Source organism: Rhinatrema bivittatum, chromosome 2 (genome assembly GCF_901001135.1).
Source record: "Rhinatrema bivittatum chromosome 2, aRhiBiv1.1, whole genome shotgun sequence".
NCBI classification, from domain to species: domain Eukaryota; kingdom Metazoa; phylum Chordata; class Amphibia; order Gymnophiona; family Rhinatrematidae; genus Rhinatrema; species Rhinatrema bivittatum.
This window is the reverse complement of record NC_042616.1, coordinates 665,140,624-665,165,488: the sequence shown is the minus strand read 5'-3', so window position 1 is coordinate 665,165,488 and position 24,865 is coordinate 665,140,624. Positions and strand designations below refer to the sequence as shown.

Sequence of the window (24,865 nt, the reverse complement as noted above, 5' to 3'; positions counted from 1 at the left end):
ATTTTTAAAGCATTCCCATAAAACACAAACCATATCCAAAGAAATCCAAGGCAGTTTTTTTTTTTATGTAAGAGTTTTTGGGTTCTTGAAACCCAAAAACATGGTGCAAGTTTTTCTCCCAGAAAAACACAATGCAACAGGCATGCTGTGAAGAATGTGCTTTGCCTTCCTTTTAGAAGACCTTTGCTTCTGCAGCTACACTGAGCTATCGCTGCTGTAATATCTGTCTGCAGGATCAGCGTACTGGCATCTATCTGTGCCACACAGGCTTTCATGATGTGGAAGTTCATTAATTTCCAGCTGAGAAGATGGAGAGAACACTCTTCTCCGTCCCAGGCCCTGAAGAAGAAATCTGTATCCGTGAAAAGTAAGCCCACTAAAAAGGAAAAAGGTGCGTATAAACCCAGTGTAAATTAGAAAAACTGAAGAGGCTTGATGAGCGGATAGTCTACTTTAGCCATGTATTTGTAATGCCACTTAGGGCAAGCTGTTTATTTGCTTGCAAGATTGTTAGCCAACAACTTAATGCAAAGTTTCCAAGCCTCTTGCGGAAAAGTAGACACATGTATCCCAGAATGCTTTAGTCATATATAATTTACATTTTTCTTTTTTTTTATTTATTATATTATTATATACCGATAGCCGTTTGCACATCGTATCGGTGTACATTTAACTCAGAACTAGTAGGCGATGCCTTTACATGGAACAGAAACTAAAAATAAACAGTAAAGTATAGTAACATATTACAATGGACAAGTTAAACAATATTAATAAAAGTAATGTACAGTATATTTACAATAGCGACAATAGCGTCAACAGTCATATGTACAATAGCGTCAACATTCATATAGACAAAAGATTTTCGTGCGTCAGGTGGAGGGTGTAGAGGGGAAGTAGGCTTGTTGAAAAAGCAATGTTTTTAATTTCTTTTTGAAAAAAAAAAAAAAAGCCCACACCTTGAGACAGGATTCGAAAGCTGGTACATACTTGGCAGAGACACTGGTAGAGCAAACAGTGCAGCACTAAGGATCTGCCATCAACTATGCTTAATTTGTGTTAGGTTGAGAATGCAGGCATTTGAAGATAGGGCAGTGTATTGTAGTTATCTCTCATTTATTTTTTAACAAATACACCTGAATTTCTTGGTGTTTGGGGGAAGGTGAACTACTTTGCAGTTTGGCACATTTTAAGCTACTGAATTTGAAATCTGCCTCTCACCTTTTTTTATTTTGCATTTGAGCTGCTAACTGCCAGGAAATAAACCAGTCTTATGTTCACTGGCAGTGGGCCTCAGACTAGCTAGAGAGTTACCAAGGGGGGAGTAACTTACTGTAGAATCTCAGTTCTCAGCCTTTGTCACTTAATGAGGTGATTTATCATTCAGGAAAGCTGTGAAGGCTTACACGCATATGTTCAGAGTATGAAACATGTCATTTCTCTTCCAGTTTCATTCTGTGCCATATTGAGAGGCATGCTGAGGAGACAGTTTTGTGTGGCTGCTGAGCAATGATATCCTGCCTTTATGTCTGCTTGTTGGGTATTCACTTGGAATACAAACTAGCAATGTGGTATTACCAGGAGAATCAGGTTCTGCCAACAGTACATTTATTTGTAGGCCCCTCGTGTTCTGGGTATTAAAGGCTCTGGTTTGGCCAGGCAGAAAACTGTACCCAGAACATGAGAAGAATCTTTACTCCATGTTACACATAGTTAATGTAGTTCTCGCCTTTGTGAGAAATAGTACTGGAAAGAGAAGGCGATATCGCCAGAGAACTTAAATGGTAAAAGTTGTTTTTGAGAGGAAACTAAAAATGCATACTTAACAAATGACTCGGAAAGCCTTTATTAAACAGTTGTCATCTCTCCTGCTCTCCCCCTAATAATTTCCTCCTCTTCCTTTAAACTTCCAGTTCAGTTGCAGCTTATCCCAACTTTGGCTACAGCTATGACCCTTCATTCAGTTACTGGAGGGAAGGGTTCTCATTTTAACCCAACCAGCAGTGGCAGTTCCTGATTAGGGTCACAGAGCCCGGTGTACATACACACCCGAAGCTTGGCTCACTAGGAGTCACTCTTGAACAAGGGCTGATTGGGTCTCCCTTTTTGGAGGAGGGCTGGGAACACTGCGTCTGCATATAATTATTCTGTTAAAAAATAAATATATACACTTCTGCAGTACTGGGAAACAGTACAACAGCATATGTATTAAAAGGTGGAACATTTCTTTCAGCCAGTCGACAAAGCTCCAGTAAGTATTATCCCATTGCAGAAGCCCTCATAATGATGTAACCATTTTAAAAAAAAAAAATGTAATTCTATGTTTTTTTGTATTTTGTTTCTTAAACCAATTATCAGCAGACTTTAGCAACAGTATAATTGCCCTTCAAGATGAGTGGAGGAGTTAGCCTAGTGTTTAGAGCAGTAGGCTGAAACCAGGGAAGCTAGGCTTCAAAGCCTGCTGCTTCCACAAACGCTCCTTGGCACCTTGGGCAAGACACTTCACTATCCATTGCCTCAGGTACAACTCAGATTGTAAGTCCTCTTGGGCAGGGAAATGAGCTTGACTGTGGAAAAGGCAAGTAATCTAAAATGCAAACTACATGTTCTTGCATTTAGCTGGGCCATCTTGCTTCCAGTATACAGGAACCCAGCAGTTAGATTTGCTGCTACCACAAGGACCCTCACTTAAATCAGCACTTCCCAACTGCTGCGCTGTGACTGAAGGTCAGGGGTGCCACAGCTTCAGGTCTTCATTTTCTCTTTCCGTGCAGAGAGCAGACTTATTTACAGCTGCTCCTGCTTCCCCTCCTCTTCAATAAAAACTGCACAGGGCCCTGCACTCTTGCCAGACCTGCTAACCCCATGCAATTCCAGTTACAGAAGGACACGACAAAGGCGAAAGAGGCAGCATTAGATAAGCCTTCTCACGGATGTCTGCTATTCCAGGACATGGAGGGGAAAAAGGGACAGCTGTGTGTGCCACAGGGTGAGGCGTGAGTGGGAAGGGAAGGTGAGGATGCCAGAGGGTTGGGGAGAGAGATGGACAGATTATGATGCCAGGAAGTGGGGAGGAGAAGGTAATGCCAGGGGGTGGAGGGAAAACAAATTTGATTTTAAAAGATTGATTTTCCACATTCACAAATGATATGCCCAAGGCGGATTGCAATTGGGTACGTACATAATAAAAACAAATATAAAAGAAAATGAACACACAGCTTAAATTGCATCACTCAAAAGCCATTTCATCACAACGCCTGTTGCTTGGATCTTTTCTTGGGTCAGAGCTTGGGTTATTTTAAATGCCTGACTGAATAAGTAAGTCTTTAGAGCTTTCTTGAAAGTTTTTGAGCAGATGGTCATACAGAGTGATGCTGGCAATGCAGGTCTCTGATTTATAGAATTCAACTGAGAAATCTGTATCCCTAGTTATAAGATGTAATTTCAAGGAGAAATTTGTTTACCAAACACAGCAGTCTAGTTGGCCTGTAGATTTGTAAGATTGGTGTTAATCCAGAGTAATAGTTTGTGTATCAAAGACACAAGTTTAAACTCAATACGACATTGTATCAGAACCAGTGCAATGACATCAGAAAAGGAGTGTAATGGAAATGCATTTTGTACTTGCTAGTATTTTTGCTGCCAAATTCTGGACTATTTGCAGGGCCTGAATAGAGCAAGTTGTTAACCCAAGATTCAATGAATTACAATAATACAGACTATTTAGAATAGAGATCATAATACAAAGCAAAAATCACAAGGTTCAAGGAATGGCTTCAACCTCCTTAAAATATACAGCTTATAGAATGATTGATTGTTTTCTTATTGTCCCTCAGACCAGTCCAGGTGATTGGATTTTTCTCCCAGACCAGCAGATGTAGACAAAGCAAAAGCTTTATTGTATTGCTGGTACATAAAACTATGTACTAGCTTCAGTTGTTCAGCATTCTCAGTCTCCAGCAGATGGTAGAGGTGCAAAACTTGCAGTCAGCTTTCGATTTTAAATTGCTCCCATAGACCTTGCCGAGTGGAGTGATATAGATATATAGATTAGATGTATACCAAGAAGTGCAGAGTCATGCATCTGGGGTGTGGTATTCCAAAAGAACTGTATGTGATCGGGGGTGAAAAACTAATGTGCACGGATGGGGAGAGGGACCTTGGGGTAATAATGTCTGGTGATCTGAAGACTCTGAAGCTGTGTATCAAGGCAATAGCTTAAGCCAGAAGAATGCTGGGCTGCATAGAGAAAAAATAACCAGTATGCAAAAGGTGATAATGCCCTTGTACAGGTCCTTGGTAAGGCCTCATCTGGAGTACTGAGTTCAGTGCTCATATCTCAAAAAGAATATAAACAGGACAGAAGCAGTCCAGACTAAAATTAAAAAAAAAAAAAATTTAAATTAAAAAGTGACTAAAATGGGGTGGGGGGGACTGTATTGGAGGATTTATGAGGAGAGGCTGAAGGATCTGAATACGTATACCCTGGAAAAGAGGATCTGCAGGGGAAATAAGATACAGACCTTCAGATACCTGAAAGGTTTTAATGATGCACAAACTTTGACCATTTTCTGTTAGAAAGGAACCTGTAGAACTAGATGTCATGAAATGAAACTATGGGGGACGACTGAACCAACATCAGCAAATCTTTCTTCATGGAAAAAGTGGTAGATGCTTACAATGCTCTTTTGGAAGAGGTGGTGAGGACGCAAACAGTAAATGAATTCAAAGTGCATGGGATAAACACTGCAGACCTCTAAAGGCTAGAGGTTGGAAATGAAGTAAAGTTTGTATGGGGGTAACCAGCGTGGAGTGACAGAATTGACCAATTAACCTTAATGTTTTTGGTGTATATGCAACATGGCTTTCTGCTTTGACAGTGGGGGGAAAAGGAGGATTGGATTCAGACAGCAGCCAGTGCCAGGCCTAAACGTTTACGGTCTGGGGTACGGATACGCACAGGACAGCTTCTATGGCCAAGTCTAAAAGCAAAGCACTGCAAGCAACATTGTCTGAATTATCAGGAAAGCTGCTCGTCCCCATAAACATGTTGCTAGCAGTAATTTTGTTATGGGTTTCAGAGTTGCTTGGTTTTTGATTGTAAATATTACTGCCCTTGTTAGAAACATGGGGGTAATCTGCACAGGGCAGCAGTTGCTACCAGAAAGTTGCAGGACAGACTGGATTGACCATTTGGTCTTTTCTGCCATCATTACTACGGTATGTTGTGAATATCATTGCTGTCAAGGATGAACTTTATGGCACTCTGGTAGTAACTGGCTACCAGTCTGCGACAGCATTTCTTATTCTAATTTGTTGTGAATGGTGGGAGAGGTGTGAAGAATACTATTGAAGGACCATACCAGCAATACCAACAGACTGCAGCCTTGAGATAAGTATTCAGTGGTAACGTGTGCCTCGCAGAACCATCGCGTAATTGACATTCATAATCAAAACCCCTTATTATAGTATCAAAGTTGGACAGGAGAAGATTATTGGTACTAAATGCTGTCTTGAAGCCAAACAGGTGAAGGATTGATCTTTTCTGTTAAGAAATCAGTAAACTGTTCCAATACTGCTGCTTCTATCACCTTAGCGAAGAAGGACAAAGATGAGATTGGAACATAGTTGAATAAGATTGATGGGTCAACATTAGCCTTTTTCAGTATAGGTCTAATTGAGACTTGTTTCAGTGAAGGGAGAAGTGTCCCAATGGGAAAAAAGTTTCCGTGGAAACGATGAATGCATTCTCACAGTGATACAGGAGATTTTGCTGCTTGAAATGGAATTGAAGTTTTACCAAAGGGGATAATCTAGAGCAGCGGTTCTCAACCGGTGCGTCGCGACACACCAGTGTGTCGCCAAGCACCGGCAGGTGTGTCGCGTGGCTCCCGGTCCCTCCCGCTGCTCGTTCTTCCCTGCTGCCGTTGCCGCCGGGCTATCAGCACGTTCAAGCCCAGCGGGAACGGCAGCGGTGCAAAAAAAAAAAAAAAAGCTGTGGCATCCGCGGCTGCCCTTTTCTTCTTCCCGCGCCTGCATCCCCCCCCCCCCCCCCGGACCCGGAACAGGAAGTGATGCGCGGGAAGAAGAAAGGCCGTGCCGCGTGATAAACTAGCAGGCACGGCCTTTCTCACGCGGCACGGCCTTTCTTCTTCCCGCGCACCACTTCCTGTTCCGGGTCCGGGGTGGGGGGGGGATGCAGGCGCGGGAAGAAGAAAGGCCGTGCCGCGTGATAAACTAGCAGCGGCCGCTGCTAGTTTATCACGCGGCACGGCCTTTCTTCTTCCCGCGCACCACTTCCTGGTCCGGGGGGGGGGGAATGCAGGCGCGGGAAGAAGAAAAGGCCAGCCGCGGATGCCACAGATTTTTTTTTTTTTGCACCGCTGCCGTTGCCGCCGGGCTATCAGCACGTTCAAGCCCAGCGGCAACGGCAGCGGTGCAAAAAAAAAAAAAATCTGTGGCATCCGCGGCTGGCCTTTTCTTCTTCCCGCGCCTGCATTCCCCCCCCCGGACCAGGAAGTGATACGCGGTGCGCGGGAAGAAGAAAGGCCGTGCCGCGTGATGAAGTAGCAGCGGCCGCTGCAGCATCGGCCCCCAAGCTATTGCAGCAGACGGTAATCGGGAGAGGAGAGAGCAGCAGGAGCCTCCCGCGATCGATGGAATTCTTCCTTATTGGCCTGCGGGGGCTGGAGGAGGAGGAGCAGCTACCGTTGGGGGGGGGGGGGGGGGGGAGGGAGAGAGAGAGGAAGTGAGTGACAGAAAGAGAGAGAAGCAGCCAGCCAGCCTGTGTGTGATTGAGAGCCTGTGTGTAAGTGAGAGAATGTATTTGATCGAGAGTATGTGTGTGATTGAGAGAAACTGGTCAGAGAGCTGATGTATGTGTATATGTGAGAGACAATGAAAGTGACTGCTCAAGGAGATGACTGATGTGTATGTGAGACAGTCAGGGATGTGTGTTTGTGTGTGTGTGAGAGAGAGAGAGAGAGAGAAAAAGCATGGTGAGAAATCTGGGTATGTGAGAAAGCATGGGAGTGGGAAGCCTGTGTGTGTGCATGTATATGAGAGAGACTGGTTGGTAAGGTGACGGTGTGACTGGTGTGTATGTGAATGTGAGAGAGAGAATGTGATTCAGGGAATGAGAAGCCTGTGCACGTGGAGAGCGAGCATGGAAATGAGAGAGAGAGACTGGTGTGTGTGTATGTGTGTGTAACAGAGAAAGTGATTATGGGAATGAGAAGCCTGTGCATGTGAAGAGAGTGAGCATGGGAGTGAGAACCTGGGTGTGTGTGAGACACAGCATGGGAGGGAGAAGCCTGTGTATGTAAGACAGAACATGGAAGTGGGAAGCCTGTGTATGTGTGTGTATGCATGCATGAGAGAGATCAGGTGACGGGTGTGTGTGTATGTGTATGTGGGAATAAGAAGCCTGTGCATGTGAAGAGTGAGCATGGGAGTGTGTGAGATACAGCACGGGAGTGAGAAGCCTGTATATCTGAAAGAGAACATGGGAGTGGGAAGCCTGTGTGTGTGTATGCATGAGAGAGATCAGGTGACGGGTGTGTGTGTATGTGTGAGAGAGAGAAAGTGATTATGGGAATGAAAAGCCTGTGCAGGTGAAGAGTGGGCATGGGAGTGAGAAACCTGTGTGTGTGTGAGACACAGCATGGGAGTGAGAAGCCTGTATATCTGAAAGAGAACATGAGAGTGGGAAGCCTATGTGTGTGTGTATATGCATGAGAGAGATCAAGTGACTGGTGTGTGTTTGTGTGTATGTGAGAGAGAGAAAGAAAGTGATTATGGGAATAAGAAGCCTGTGCATGTGAAGAGTGAGCATGGGAGTGTGTGAGATACAGCACGGGAGTGAGAAGCCTGTATATCTGAAAGAGAACATGGGAGTGGGAAGCCTGTGTGTGTGTATGCATGAGAGAGATCAGGTGACTGGTGTGTGTGTATGTGTGAGAGAAAGAAAGTGATTATGGGAATGAGAAGCCTGTGCATGTGGAGAGAACAAGCATGGGAGTGAGAGACTGGTGAGTGTATGTGAGAAAGAGAAAGTGATTATGAGAGTGAGAAGCCCATATATGTAAGTGGAACACGGGAGTGGGAAGCCTGTGTGTGTGTGTATGGCATGAGAGAAACTGTTCAGGAAGGTGACTGGTGTGTTTGTCAAAGACTGGGAGATGATTGGTGTGTGAGAGACAGAAACTGGTCATGGGGGCATGACTGGTATGGTGTGTGTGTGTGAGAGACATGGGCCCTAAGGAAGAGGACCATGAGTATAGAGCTTAGCCACTACTGCTGCTTCTGGTGTGTGCTACAGCCTGCATGGAAGAGGAGTAGGACAGCTGCTGGAGGGGGTAAGTAAAGGTGGCTTTTTAAGTTTATTTTTCTTGATTGACTGCCATTTTAATTATTTAATATTATGTGATGTGTCTGCTTTTTTTGAAATATTTTATTGGTGTTTGGAGTATTTTTAATAGTTTTTATGAGTTTTTAATTGTTGGATGTTATTCTGTTCATAGTTGTTGTGAAACATTTATTCTGCTTATTAGTATAGTTTTACAATTATTTCTGTGTGGGGATCTATAGCTGCTTGTTAGTTCTGTTTTCCTAATAAGAGGAGTATTGGTTTTTAGGGCCTGATTTTAATATTTATAGTGTTGCCTTTTCATAGATAGGGTTGCTCCTGTTTGAGTGTATTCCATAATACAGGTGTAACTGTGTGTGGATTAGTTTATGTGCATTACTACAGATCCTGGGAGTATGTTAGGTCGGTTCTGTGTCTGTTACAGAGATATTTTACTAGCATGTAAGTGTTTTATCAGTCTTATTTGTTGCGTTTTCTCAAGAGGACATGCATTGGTGGTAAACTGCTGTCTTTTCATAAGTAGGGCTATTGAGCCTGAAAGTAGAAGGAGTTTGAGTTGCTGTTACTGAGATGACACCAGAACCAGAATATCTTTTTTGTAGATGAGTTGAATGGGGAATGTCATAATTCTGCTTTACATCCATTATTGTGGATCAGGGGGGTTCCCGTGGATGCAAACTGTACATTTACATCTAGCCCTGTGACGATCATGGGTCAGTGTGTCACGCATGTGAGAACCATCTGTCAGGTGTGTCCCGACAGAAAAAAGGTTGAGAACCACTGATCTAGAGCAATATTTTCTGTTAAATTAGTTGAGCTGGATATGAAGCTTTCACTTGTCATTTAAATCTTATTAATTAAGAAATCAGAAAATTGATTACATCTGTCAGGTGTGCCCACCCATTTAGATGAGGCAGTTAATGATTTGACAATATGAAAAAATTATTTCCAACTGTATGTATTCTACTGGAGTAATATTGCTTTTCAGTCGCAATCAATTTATTACAGTATGTTGATAATTGCAGTAAATAGGCTGTTTGTTATTGCAGATGCTTGTCTCTGCCATCTCTGTTCCAAGTGTCTTAAACACCTGTTTCATGGCTTTTCAAGATGTGTACCAATGGGTGTACTTACTATGCTTTAGGAAAACAATTTTAACCGGTGCTTCTTTATCAGCAACAGCCTGTATTAAATTATGGTAGGATTTGACAGCCTGATCAACATCACAAACTTGGAAAGCAGCTATTTTAGGAAGCAGCAAATCTTTGAAGTGAACAATATCAAAATGACCTCTCTTTACCGCATAGAAGGGCCGATCATTAGTTTGGCTAGTTTGAGGTTTCAATAAACAGTTGCAAGAGATCAGAAAATGATCAGATCATGGAACTTTTGTGTGCTGTCGGCAGATCAGGGTTAATAATAAGATTTAACATGTGGCCCTCTCTGTGAGTTGGAAGGTTAACATTATTGCTCCCACCCCAGGCCAGCCATGGGCTGTATGCAGAGTCTCCAAGGACAGCGGTGTTATTTAGGTCCAATTTTAAAGTAGATAGAACTTTTATCAAAGGTGATACATTGTGGGACAAGATGTTCAGGTAGACTGTATATACTAAGCAGATGTTTATCACTGAAGAGGCGAGATTACAAGAGATTCATACGAATAGATGGAATCGATATATTCACAACATGGTGCAAATTTTTTTTTTAATACTGTATGTTTAACATTATAAGGGAGAAGGCAGACATTGTTAGTAGTAGTAAGGCAGCTGGTTTAATATTAATCTGGTGTAAGCTTCTAGGATGATTAAAGGCTGTTCCATGATGTTTAAAAGCTAAGGAGCAGTTCCAGAAGGCAGGTTAGATTTTTCAGGGCCTGCTGGTGTCCCACGGTGCCTGCAGACCCAGCACCCAGATGATGTTAGAGTGGATGGGCTTATCAGGGTGCCAGGAGGGGAAGGGATGGTGATACCCGGGCTTGGGGGAGAGGGAAAGTGACGATTATGGGGGGGTGAGTGGGCAGGAGCGGGAAGGTGAAGATAGCAAGGCAGAGAGAAAAGAAGATGACAATGCTGGGGAGTGGGGGAAGGGAGGAGAAGATGGTGGTGATGCTGTGGGAGAAGCTGGAGGAAGATAAAATAATAGTGCCAAGGAATGGGGGGAGAGGGAAGGATGTGGAGATAGAGAAGAGAAAGTGATGATGGGGAAGCTTGTGGTGTGTGCTACAATGAAGTGAATCCTGTCCTGCTAAAGAAAAAAAAAAGGTTGGAAACCACTGACTTAGGTTGAGCTTTGCCCATTGTGTATGTAAATTAGGTCCTAGCCACAAACCCAGGTGGCAAAAGGCAGAACTACAGAACCAGAGACGAGGGTCTCTTGGATAAAATTTAGTAAGTTACTGATACGTCTTCATTGTGATTAGAACATAAGAAATTGCCATGCTGGGTCAGACCAAGGGTCCATCAAGCCCAGCATCCTGTTTCCAACAGAGGCCAATCCAGGCCGTAAGAACCTGGCAATTATCCAAACACTAAGAAGATCCCATGCTACTGATGCAATTAATAGCAGTGGCTATTCCCTAAGTAAACTTGATTAATAGCCGTTAATGGACTTTTCCTCCAAGAACTTATCCAAACCTTTTTTGAACCCAGCTACACTAACTGCACTAACCACATCCTCTGGCAACACATTCCAGAGCTTTATTGTACGTTGAGTGAAAAAGAATTTTCTCTGATTAGTCTTAAATGTGCTACGTGCTAACTTCATGGAATGCCCCCTAGTCCTTCTATTATTCGAATGTGTAAATAACAGAGGCACATCTACTCATTCAAGACCTCTCATGATCTTAAAGACCTCTATCATATCCCCCCTCAGCCGTCTCTTCTCCAAGCTGAACGGCCCTAACCTCTTCAGCCTTTCCTTATAGGGGAGCTGTTCCATCCCCTTTATCATTTTGGTTGCCCTTCTCTGTACCTTCTCCATCGCAGCTATATCTTTTTTGAGATGCGGCGACCAGAATTGTACACAGTATTCAAGGTGTGGTCTCACCATGGAGCGATACAGAGGCATTATGACATTTTCCGTTTTATTAACCATTCCCTTGCTAATAATTCCCAACATTGTTTGCTTTTTTGACTGCTGTAGCACACTGAGCTGATTTTAAAGTATTATCCACTATGATGTCTAGATCTCTTTCCTGGGTGATAGCCCCTAATATGGAACCTAACATTGTGTAACTACAGCAAGGGTTATTTTTCCCTTTATGCAACACCTTGCACTTGTCCACATTAAGTCATCTGCCTTTGATAATGCGTGTAAAAAAATACATTTTATTGACTAAGCTATTTCTTGTTTCAGAAAATGGGATAAATGGAACTGTGACATCAAATGGAGCAGACTCACCTCGTAACAAGAAAGAAAAATCCTCATAAGCAAAAATGATATACAATCTCTGATGTTCCCAAAGAAATTTGCTTCTTTCTAGAAAAGCCCTTCAGCACACAAGGTCTTGCTGTTACACAAGAAATACAGCCCATGTCTTGATTCTTCTATATTTCATGTAATTTTTTTGTCCAAAAACAAAAACCACACTGGGGACCAAGACCCCCCTTTTTTTTTTTTTTTTTTTTTTTAATTAACTTTGAATAGTTAGAAATGCTGAAAAAACAATCCTCCCCACACTTCTTAGGGTAGGTGAGGAACTATGTGGTTCCTTCTAGTTGTTTTTTCAGTGATCTATCATGTTCTACAACATTAAGTTTTCAAGTTCCTGCTCACGGTGACATGTGCAATGAAATGTAATTGAAATATGTCAGATATTTGGATTTATTTTAGATGTTTAGCTTTCTATCAGTAGTTAACAATCAAAGAATCTGAACCCCACAACCACTAAAAATGTTTTATGAGTAGTATTTACAGCATAAATGTCAGCTGTTGCCTTTAGCAACAATGGCTTTACTTTTATTAAAAAAAAAAGCAGTGGCTGGATTAGTGGAGTGGCATGGTCAAGCCAGAGCCTTTCAGCTGGAGGTCACCATTTGAAGCTGACTGATTAGTAGTGACCAAAGCTTATCTGAGAAGCCAGTGTATGGTCCATGCGAAGTGGCTTGATTAGTCTCTAGCTCCCAGTGGAGGTGTCCACATCACTATAAAACCATATTCTCACAGTTGACTTAGATTAGCCCCCTTCGTTCTAGTCCCAGCGGAGAAGTCAAGAATTGAACAGGCATGGAGAACCCCTAGCAGTGATCCCTCCAGAGCAGGACATATTGGCAGGGCAATATGGGGAAAATTGCATTCTGCTGCCTGCATGTTGTGTGTAAATGTTTTTTTTAATCGGCCTAAAGCAAATGCCATCAGGATGAATCAACTTGAACACACAAAAAAATACTTGTCTGTAAAGAAGCAAATGCTCTCCATCTGAATGCCTTAAATATTTTAAAGCTGGTGACCTATTTCTCTCAATGTGTGTTTAAAATATATATATATATATATATATATATATATATATATTACTGTTTGTGTATGTATTACACACATTGAGAGAAAAAAAAATATATATGTATATCTATATATCATAAAGACAAAATGGTCTGATGTGAGCTGCCCTTTTTAGTTCACAAGTAATGGGATGCTGAGGCTTCTTGCACAGTATAAACCTACGGATAAACTTGCTATTTACAACATGGACGACTTATTGGACACCGCCACACTTTACCTACATGATTCATGATGTTGGAATGATTTCTCCCCCGTATTAGAAATACCGATGTGTGGATTGGATGGACATTGAGAGGATGTGGCCATTAGGGATCCTTTTCAACAATTTGCCTGGACACCCATTATGTCAGAACTGTTGCTTTTCCTCCATCATTTGTTGTGAAACATAAGACATGGTTCTCTATATATGACATATATATATTTTGGATAAAAATAATATATATTTATATCTTTACTAATGAAAGCTTTGACAGCTTTTGAAAAATTAATCTGTGGGTGTCCTGGGCTGTTACTTTGATAGCTGTAAAGGCCTTTGGGAGCAAAGTATCATTGCTTTAGTTAATTTTTTTTTTCTTTTATGGGACCAGTTTTATACATTTTTACTATGCATAAAAAGTTAGTTTTAGTAGTGGTGTTCAGAGTTAAATATGTCGCAGCTCTGGATTACTTTTTTTTTTTTTTGCCATATTTGTATTAGTTTATAACTTGTTCCTCTACCACATTCCCGGTAACCAACAAAATACCCACTGTACACTAGCAAGTTAGACCTTCAGTTTTTACTCAACAACTGGAGTATTATATTGTGTAAGGCAAATTGTAAATGTCATTCTGACCTCTGGTTACACTCTGTATTGGACAAATGAAAAAGGATATCGCACCAAAATATATATATAATTTTTTTTTTTATTTTTTTTTTTTACTTTTCTGTGTCGTGCATTATTCGGTTTATTTCTACTAGCAATTCTGTAAAGTTTATTTTGCACAAGTAGAAATAAAAGAACTTTCTAAGTTATTTTTAAATCATTTTGATTTACTTAAGCATCAACAACAACAAAAAAGCCAATTTCACTAGCCTTGAAAGTAATAATTGGGATTTGTATGGTGCTGCTATCTCGGAATGCTTTTCAAGCCACTTTAACCAAAGCCTCTCCGTTTTGCAATTTAAAACTAGTTTGCATCTGCTGCGGTGACACATTCATGCCCAGGGAGGAGGAGAAGATAGCTGCTGTCATACTGATGGGACCCCTGACAGCAAGCACTGTCAGAGCATTCCCACAGAAGATTTTTCCCTCCAGACCTTGGAGCCAGTGCGGGTAATTCACTGACTTGCCCAGGTATCCTAGCACGTCTGGGGCAGAGGAAAAAAGTTATAAAAGAAGCAAAATTGTTTCCAGGCTCCCAGGGTAAGAAAATTATGAAAGCACTAAAATGAAATGGGGCGTTTTACTCAGTGCTGGTCAGTGGAAGGACCTCTGGTGGCACTGTGTTCACATCAGACCATGAACATAAGAGCTGCCATATTGGGTCAGACCAAAGGACCAGCAAGCCCAGTATCCTGTTTCCAGCAGTGGCCAAGTCAGGTCATAAGTACCTGGCAGGATCCCAAACAGTAACTAGATCCCATGCTGCTAACATCCAGGGATAAGCAGTGGTTTTCCCGAAGTCCTTCCTGGTTACTAACAGTTCAAGAACTTTTCTTCTGGAACTTATCCATACCTTTCTTAAACCCAGCTACACTAACTGCCTTTGCCACATCCTCTGGCAATGAATTCCAGAGCTTAATTGTACATTGTGAAATATTTTCACCGATTTTGTTTTAAAGGTGCTGTTTAGTAACTGCATGGAGTGTCCTCTAGTATTTTTATTTTTTTGAAAGAGTAAACAATTGATTCACTTTTACCTGTTCTACCATGCATGATGTTATAGGCCTCGTATCTCCTCTCAGCTGTCTTCTCCAAACTGAAGGGTTCTAACCTCTTTAACATTTCTTCAAAGAAGAGTTGTTCCATTCTCTTTATCATTTTGGTTGCTTTTTCTCTGTACCACTATATCTTTTTGTGAACTGTGATGACCAGAACTGCACACAGTACTCTAGGTGTGGTTACCACATAGTGATGCAGAGATATGATGATATTCTGTTTTATTCTTCCATTCCTTTCCTAATATTCTATTTTCTTTTTTGACTACTGCACTATGACCTGACATGGGTTTTCTTTACAGAGGGGAACACTTACTTGGCCTCATACATGGGATAAATTTGCTTTGTGAATAAAGCAAAATGGACTATAACTGCAGTCTCTTGTAGTGGGCAGCACATTGTAACACAATATTTGACTTAGTCTGAGCTGTTTGCACTTTCCAAATAATCCAACACAAAATTAAGATTTGTTAGCAAACACAGTTAACTGTTTTAAATTTTATGCTTGCATTTGAGTTTAGATAATGTCATAATTCTTATGTTAGAATTTTTATTTTTTTAGTTTTGATCTCATGAATGCTTCTTTGCGCTTTTATTTTTGAGTTTTAAAATCAGGCCTTAGTAATTGCTTGCATGCTGGAATTTATTTCTTAGAGTTGTAGGAAGTATCTACATGTGCTCATATTTGGGTTTTGCCATGGGGGGGGGGGGGGGGCTGCTGGTAATATTCTTTGAAGATTTTTAATTCAGAAGGCTAGTACTTCTCAAAGATCATCATTTTAAGTTGTTGGCCTCCAGAGGCAAGAATTGTTTTTCTACGGCACTAGTCGTAAACAGCATTTTCCTTTGTCCTTCTATTAAAAACCATGCTTTTTTGTTCCTCGTAGGAGTTATCCCTTTGCTTAAAACTGTATCTATTTAGCTGGTGTGTGTGTTTTAAGAACTCCTTATGCTTGGGTGCATGGCTCCTAGCTTCAGTTGGGGGGTAAGAGTAATCTGCTGCTGAATGTCATTCTGCTGGAGCCCCTTTGCTCAAGTACGGTAGTTCCAAGCAGACCTGCGGTCATGGGTGCCAGACTTTAAGTATAGTGTGAAGCAAAAGAATTGAAAAAAAGATAATAGTCTGGGACAATAACATTAGAAAATGGTCAAGATCTGGAAATATGGATGAAACAGCAAATCTGTGTACAAAGAACGGGCATGTCATGCTTGCTAGTCTCTGTGTCCAACATGGAATGCTGCTGCTGACATGAATGTAAGCTCTCTAATCTATTACTAACACTTACTGCAGCCAGATGGAAGGTAGAGAACCAATGAACAGAGCAATCTTCCTCCCCCCCCCACCAAAGGAAATCACAAAAATATAATTTGTTTTAAAGTGTTAGGATGGAACATAGAATTGGCAAGAACAGAGCAATGCCTTTTTTTTTTTACTAATTATACATGTATTTCAAGAATTTGTGATGTGCTTTACCACCAAAATACTCATCATAAGGTGCATAAACAGCAGAAGGCATAAGACGTGGGTACTATAGTAAAATAGTAGAATCAAGGCATCATGGGATACAGATAAGGCCAAAACACTGGGATGATGGGGTGAAAGTATAATAAAAAAAACAACCACAGCTACAGGAGTACCATGCTAATAATTATATGGAATGGGTCAGTAGAGCCCCGAGAGTATACAGCACCCTAGTTAGAGCTTCCATGGAAGTTAACTAATATGGGTAAACTTGATAAAAGAGCCACCTTTATATCAGGTGACAAAACATTCATGTGTTAATGACCTGACTGGAAAGAGTTTGTTTACAGGTTCTGCCACATGGCCCTGCTCTGTACCATGCTACAAGGTTTGCTAGCACATTTCACATGACCCCCTACTATCACCCACATGGGAAAGAAGTTGTGTTTCTCTCATGGAGTGTAGGTTCAATGTAGAAAATGTAAGGAAGCATGCTCCATGGCTGAGGTAGGCCAGATGTTACCAACAAGCATCAATTTGAACAACCACACAATTCATAGCCACATGATGACTAAGAGGCCATCTCTGTGGGGCAGCGCCTTTTGGAACCAGACCTCTGTATCCTTTACCTTATGATCAGGATAATCATAGGAAAATATAAAACAATCACAAATATAAGACCTTTGAAGTTAAAATGATCATATGTTTTGAAACTCACAACAAAGTCTCTACAGTTAATGCTGCCTGTTACCTTCTGTTCACCCAACAAACTCTCCCTTCATGCATTGCCTTCCCATTCATACTGTCCATAAGAACATATAAGGTATGCCATATTGGGTCAGACCAAGGTTCCATCAAGCCCAGGATCCTGTCTCCAGCAGTGGCCAATCCAAGTGACAAGTCCCTGTAAGTACCCAAACATTAAATAGATCCCATGCTACCAAAGCTGGCAACAAGCAGTGGCTGTTCCCTATTGGTTATTAGTAGTTTATGGACTTCTCTTCCAGGAATTTATCTAAACCTTTTTTAAAGCCAGCTACATTAACTGCCTTAACCACATCCTCTGGCAATATATGCCAGAGCTTAATTGTGTGTTGAGTGAAAAAAAAAAGGTCTTCAATTTTGTTTTAAATGTGCTACTTGCTAACTTTATGGAGTGCCCCCTAGTAAATAACTGTTTCACATTTACCCGTTCCAGTCCTCTCATGATTTTGTAAACCTCTATCATATCCCACCTCAGCCATCTCCTCCAAGCTGAACAGCCCTAACCTCTTTAGCCTTTCCTCATAGGTGAGCCATTCCATGTCCTTTATCTTTTTGGTTGCCCTGCTCTGTACCTTCTCTAGTACATCTATATCTTGAGATGCGGTGACCAGAACTGAACACAGAATTCAAGGTGCGGTCTAAGCATTGAGCAATACAGAGGCATTATGACCTCCATTTTATTTGCCATTCCCTTCCTAATAATTCCTAACATTGAGGGTCATTTCTCCCATTCTGTGTCCATGGGAAAAATGCTTAGTAAATGACCCCCATTGTTTGCTACTGAGCTAATGATTTCAATCTAATAACTATGATGTCCAGATCTTTTTCTTAGGTGGTAACTCCTAAAATGGAACCTAGCATCATGTAACTACAGCATGGGTTACTTTTCCCTATATTCATCACCTTGCACTTGTCCACATATTTTATTTGCCATGTGGACACCCAATCTTCCAGTCTCTTAAGATCCTCCTGCAATTTATCACAATCCGCTTATGATTTAACTATTCTGAATAATTTTGTGTCATCTGCAAATTTGATCACCTCATTCATCATACCTCTTTCCAGATCATTTATAAATATATTAAAATCTCATGTCCAAGTACAGATCCCTGAGGCACTCCACTGTTTACCTTTTTTCATTGTGAAAATTAACCATTTACTCCTATTCTGTTTCCTGTCTTTTAACCAGTTTGCAAGCCACAAAAGGACATCTCCTCCTATCCCATGACATTTTAGTTTTCTTAGAAGCCTCTCATGAGGGACTTTGTCAAATGTCTTCTGAAAATCCAAGTATACTATATCTACCGCTTCACCTTTATTCTTATGCTTATTTCCCCCCCCTCCAAAAAAAAATGTAGGAGATTTGTGAGACAAGACTTTCCTTGGGTAAATCCATGCTGGCTGTGTGTCATTAAATCATATCTGTCTATGTTCTGTGATTTTATTTATAATAGTTTCCATGATTTTTCCTGGCACTGAAGTCAGGCTCACTGGTCTGTAATTTCCCAGATCACCTCTGGATCCCATAAATGCCTTTTAATTCACTTATATTATTTGGTAAATATTATCTTCTGTTCCTCGTATTCTGATTTGAGGAATTGAGTATTAGCTCCTGAAAGCTAATCAAGAAATGTATTAAGCTAGTCTAATAAAAAGGTATCACCTTAAATATGTTTTTAATTTGTTAATCTTTATTTCCATGTATTCACATAGGCTAAAATGGAAAACACTGCTTTATAGATTCTAATCAGCCTGGTATCTTTAGCAACAGGAAGCCTTATTTTTGGATCTCAGTCTGTAACAAGGTTTGTACTGAGACTGGTGCTCATTCAATTAGTGGTCTTTGGTCACACAGGGATTTTAAAGGCCGTGCAGCCTGGTAGAAGACTAGAAGCCAGGGTTGGTTCATGAGGACTGGATTTATGTCCCTATTGCTACAGTCAGTATCTGTGCTACAGTGTTCTGTACTAACAATATTTTAATGGGAGACCCACCAAGGCTGTGTTGCAGTAATTAATCAATATAGGGCAAATATGCATATCTGAGTGGCTTTAGGTGCTGAAGGTGGAGGAATGCATTCCTTGCAGCTGAGGCAAACTGAGATTTCATGTTCATTTTGGTATCTGAGGACACCAAGGGTTCAGACCTCAGACAGTAACAGAAACAGACTATTCAATACCAACTTTACCTCTTCATGGAGCTCTGGGGTCATACCTAATAATCAATATCTCTGTTGTGTTGGGGTTTTGTTTATTAAGAGTGGCCCATTTCCAGATCTCAACTGCTGGTCTTCTAATGGCTGTTTCTATATCAGCTCCTAGTGATAAAAATGTTCTGTGTAGACAAAGTATTGAAGCTCAAATTTTCTGATGACTTCAATTAGCAGTTTAAGGTAGATGTGAACAGGGTTGGTGAAAGGATTGAGTACTGCAAGACTTAACCAAAGCACCCTACATTCTCAGTTAGAAATGAGTGCAACCATTTTAGGGCTGTACCCTCAATGCCAATGTCTGAGAGACTTCTTAGAATGTTATGGTCAGTAGTACCAGAGGTGACTGAGAAATCAAGATACGTTCCACCAGCTAGAGCTCTGGAAATAAATCATATAATAGGGCTAGGAGAACTGCCCATTATGGCCTCTTCTGAAACCTGACTGCCATTTGTCCAGAACTTGCCCTTCCTCTACCAGAGACTGGAGTTGATGAAAAGCAACCTTTTTGATAACTTTGGCTAGAAATGGGGTATTTAATATAGGCCTAAAAATGTAAGATTGGAATCTAGGGAGATTTTCTTCGAGTGGATAATTAGTGGGTTGTGTTGGGGGTTTTTTTAGAGCGAGGTTGGCTTTATACCTTCAGAGATTTATAAATTGAGCAATCCAGCAAGACCGACCCAGTCTGGCTGTTTTAATAAGTTTAACAAGGCAAGGATCCAGTGAGCTAGAGAATGATTTGAGATGGGAGAGGGTCTCTATAATCTGGTCACTAGAGACTTCTTGAAAATGAGGTACTAGTGGCTTCATAAGTTGGTTCATTTGTATGGATACATGATTTATCTAAGTCTGTGCAAATATTTAAGATTTTGTTGGCAAAACGACAGTTTTCACATTCCTAATTTGAAAGTAGTAGGCAGTCATGTTACGACAATCTGTGATGTGTTGCCAAGGTCCTAAGAACAGGTTCTCACTCTGCTGCACTTGATGAGAAACTTATTTGCCTAAAATGATTTAACCCTTCACCCCCATCACTGCTTATAATAAAAAATAATAATAAATTGTACATAGAACATATTTCTTTGTTGGATTTCAGTCATTGAGTTCTAGCCGGTTATATACAACATTTTTGGATAGTTAAGCCAATAAAACTTTTGAGACCACATGTAAAGGGGTGCAAATACCACATAAAACAGCCCCCTATAGTGCTGGTAGGGGGGAGGGGTGGTGGTGGTGAAAGGGTAAGAAAGGAGGAGGTCTGATTGCCTGCCACCTCACAACAGCTAATTTCTCATTAGGAGAGAAAGTCACTCGGTGCTCAGCCCCTGCCCTCTGTTCCCACATGAGTTTCCTGTTATCAAATACACATCTGTGAGAGATGGAGCCTGCATTGACTTTTCCTTCTATTGCTGCTGCCACTGGATCAACCAAAATAAAAAGGGTAAGGAGAGCTAGAGGTAGGGGAGGAATTGGAAGAAGTTAGGAGGGAGAGAATATGGGAGTAAAGTATAGAAGTAGTAGAGGCATGAGGCATTGATGTACAGGGCTAATGCCCTGAAGATAAGTGCTCTTGCACTGGCCCTTGAGTTTCTGCATTTTGAAAGGGATTGGATCAGACATTTCTTCTGTTTAGGGTGCAGAGGCTCACAAGCTGGCTCCAAATGTTGAGAAGAGCTGGATCTTTGGTTTAGCATCTCCTTGCCTCTTGCTCTCTCTCAATTTTGGAAGGGAGAGGGGGGACATTCACTTCCTGGAAAGGAGCCATGGAGGGACTCTTTCCAAAATTTTTGCTTGGGTGTTCTGGAATTTGAACGACTGTATCAGAGCTACAGCGAATCATCTAGCTGCAAGGTTCCACTAGTTTCTCACTGCTGCATATTGTCTTATTTTACTTAAAAGCTTTATTTATGAACTGCCTTACCAATTCTAAATAAATCGTCCAAGGTGATGTACAGCAGTCATAACACTCAACAAAACATCCAACATCTGTAATACCCATAAAAATAAAATAGTGAATATTTCAGCCTCTACATTGTATGATTTTATTTGATGGTAGTTTTATCACCACTGTTCTCTGCATGGTGTGTGGCTGTGCGCGTTGTACTTCAAACCATGCAGACCCAGCCTTGGCAGAGGAGCAGCAGGAATTTGTGCTGCTTTTTCTACCTCTGGTGGTTTTGTGACATATTGAAAACTTACAAGCTGGCATTTCCTATATTCTGATCTCTATCTTCACCATAAATTTACCCACGTACGAAGTGAGGCTAACAGGCTTGTAATTTTTAACCTCCTTATTACTGTTTTTATGAAGGGGGACAGCAACCCCCTTCTTCACATTTCATGATCCCACAAGAAAGGCAGGAGAATGCAGCAGCCCAGAGTATGTGGTAGGAAGTGTTGGGGGAGAGGGGCTGCAGTAGTGAGAGAGTACAACGGTCTGGTGGGAGGGAAGGGAGGAAGGAGTAAGATGAAGCAGTGAGGTTGCAGTGGGGCATGGGTCTGAGAGGAGAGGTAATAGGCCAGAATATTAGCATATTGCTGGTTTTCCTACGAATGACAGATTCGGCAGGGGTCCTGAATATGAGCTGCTTTTCCAGATCCAGATCGGCCATCTCAAAAACTACTTCTGCCCTCTATTAATGTTCATTACAATTAAGGCTGCATTTAATTTTGTTTTAACCAACATATGGGCTGTTTCAGTACAGTGCCCCCATACTGTTAGCCCGGGTTTGGACGTGTGTTTTCGATGCGCTAGCTTTACCCCTTATTCAGTAAGGGGTAATAGCGCGTCAAAAACATGCGTCCAACCCCCCCCCCCCCCCCCCCCGAAACTAATAGGGCCATCAACATGCAAATGCATGTTGATGGCCCTATTAGTTATTCCCGCGCGATACAGAAAGTAACGCCAGCCAAAGGCGTTAATTTCGGCCGGCACTGGGGAAGTGTACAGAAAAGCAGAAAAATCTGCTTTTCTGTACACTCTCCAACTTAATATTATAGCGATATTAAGTCGGAGGCCCCAAAATTAAAAAAAAAAAAAAAAAATTTGAATCGACCGGCAGCCCGTGGTTCGGAAAACGGACGCTCAATTTAGCTGGCGTCCATTTTCCGAACCTGTAGCTGTCAGCGGGTTCGAGAACAGACGCTGGCAAAATTGAGCGTCGCCTGTCAAACCCGCTGACAGCTGCTGCTCCTGTCAAAAAGGAGACGCTGGGGATGCGCCAGTGTCCCTAGCGCCTCTTTTTACCACGGGCCCTAATTTGCATGTTCTTCCCCCCTGAATCCTGCACCCAGGAGAGTGGGCGCTCTCCCACGACTTTTACTGAATCGGCCTGATACACAGCATAAGTCCCCTTTTAGCAACAAAATATTTTCTGAATGTTACATAAGAATCAGATTTATGCTTCTAGAGCCCTAATAACACAGCATACATTTCCATGTTCAGTTAGACTGATTCTCATTTAATTATTAAAGCTCATTAAATTTGTACCAGCATTTAAATACTTTCCTATTCCTGTTTCTTTATCAGTTCTTTTGCTGCCTGAGGTAATATTTGGACATTTCTTGTATTCCTTTTCTTTTCATAGCCCTATCAATACTATCTTTCATACCGTTGATTCCTTTGTTTCCTTAGTTGGAGCCCAATTTTGCTCCTAGTTTCAATAAAAAAAAGCCCTTTTTCCCTCTGCATCCTGCCTGTCAGTATATTAGCACATCTTCAGTGGATGGTGGGAAGAGACCCAGCACAAACGGGCCGCTACAGTAAAGCATGGCCCTGGTTACCCGGTTTTTAACCCGCTTTGGACGCGCAAGGCGTACCCGCGATTCAGTATCGGCTTTTACGCGTCCTTACCGCTTGCCAAAAAGGACGCGTATCCCTTTCCGCCCGCCGCATGTAAATGATCGGATTAGCTATTCCCTCCGATACAGTAACGTGCGTCCAAATGATTGCCCTGTTAACCAGCTCATTTACTGCGTCTTTAACCTGAATATTTCCCGCCTACCCTGTCCCTGGCGTTAGTGTGGTGTTCAGTCAGCTTCGTACCGGACAGGTTTCAGGCGAAAGCAAACGGCACTGCCATTTATTTAGGCGTCAGACACAGATCATATATGAAAGGACTCTTCAGGCTTCATCCAAAATTATCCACAGCGCACGACGGGGGTCTGCTGGAGAGTAATGCAAAATGTAAATATATCTGATCCCAACTTAAAAAAAAGAAATATTCCCCTTAGCTGATCGGTTTCAAAGTCTTGCAGAAGTTGCTAATTACAAAACTAAATCCTGAGGAGACCAAAAAAAAAAAAAGTCTTTCGGTAAAATCAGAAGTGAAGAAAAAGCTTTCTCCGGCGAGCTGCGAAGTGAAGCTCCGGCGGTGGCTGGGCGGGAGGATCGGAGCTTCTTTTCGGCAGGCTCTCCTCAGCGGCGCTCGCGAGAGGGCAGCACCCCCCCCCCCCCCACCTCCACCAACTGTCACCTCCCCTTGGTGGGGGCCGCCCGCGCGCTCCGGCACCGCAGAGAGCGAGGACGGATCCACTTTAATGGGCTGCAACTTCAACAGCGACAGCAGCTTCAGCTTGGCCCCCCAGAACAAAAGGAAAGTCAGGAGAGGTGATCGCAGCACTCCCGAAATGGCTTGCAGAGAGGCAAAACTCTCCCCCCCCCCCCGGCTCGCTCGCTTTGGGTTACCGTGGGAACCCTTCCTTGGTATTACTGTAGGACTAGACAGGGCAGGCTCTCAAGCACCATTCTGGTACAGATGTCATTTGCAAAGGCTTTTTTTTTCTTTCTTTCTAATAACATTTATTCCACCGAATATTTCATCGTTCCATATCATTAAACAAAAAGAAGAAAGACAACTCTGCCTTGTGTTTCACATCCGAATAAGGGGTAGGGAAGTTTGGCTGCCGCAGAAATTTCTGTCCCTCACTTTAGCGGAGGGCGGAAGTCAAGCGAAACCTTGCGGAGCAGCAGGACTGCCTACAAGCGGATACAGGCGGGAAGGTTGGACGTCCGAGGTCGCGACTTCCGTTCATGGACCTTCCCGCCTGTATCCGGGCATCCATGGTCGGAGGCACCACTGCCATGAGCGCCCGGCCGGATGTCCAAGCTCGCGGCTTGTTTTATCAGTTTCAATGTAAAATGTTTTTAAAGTGATTTTATCATTTCAACTTGTTAAGGTACCACAGTTCTTCTCTTGGGGTTGACTCTGTGTCCAATTTGAGTTCCACATTGGGGAAAAAGCTTGCGTAAATCCTTTCAATTTCAATAGTGTGAAGGAAAACAATCAATTTTTTTTCTTTGCCATCATACGGGGTCTGATAAATATCCGGGCGTCTATGATCGGAGGCAACGCTGCCTTGAGCGCCCGGACGTCCAAGGTGGCGGCTTGGACGTCTGGCGGGACGCTCAAGACAGTGGGGTCTGTTGAAAAGAACCATCCACTTTCCTGGTGGAATGACATTTCAAATGACATTTGTAATGACAGGTACCAGCGCACCCTGGATACTGTATAGGCGCTGCATACCGCTCTATACAGTAAAATGGATTGCGAGCGCCTACCGCGTCATTGACGCACTTTGGACGCCGCTTGGATTTGCGTCTAATTTGAATACTAAATTGAGCGGTATATGAACCAAAATATGCGC

At 42.1% G+C, this 24,865-nt stretch overlaps 1 protein-coding gene across 1 annotated transcript in view; it reads left to right on the top strand.

Annotated features, from left to right (window-relative positions):
* The window catches only part of TRAM1 (translocation associated membrane protein 1), a 107,671-nt gene extending 93,797 nt beyond the window's left edge, over window positions 1-13,874 (top strand). The window contains exons 10-11 of the mRNA XM_029591447.1: window positions 234-391; window positions 11,720-13,874. Of these exons, the coding sequence (XP_029447307.1) occupies window positions 234-391; window positions 11,720-11,793 (232 nt within the window). The 3' untranslated portion in view covers window positions 11,794-13,874. The remainder of the gene's footprint in view (window positions 1-233; window positions 392-11,719) is intronic.
* The last annotated feature ends 10,991 nt before the right edge of the window (window positions 13,875-24,865 follow it).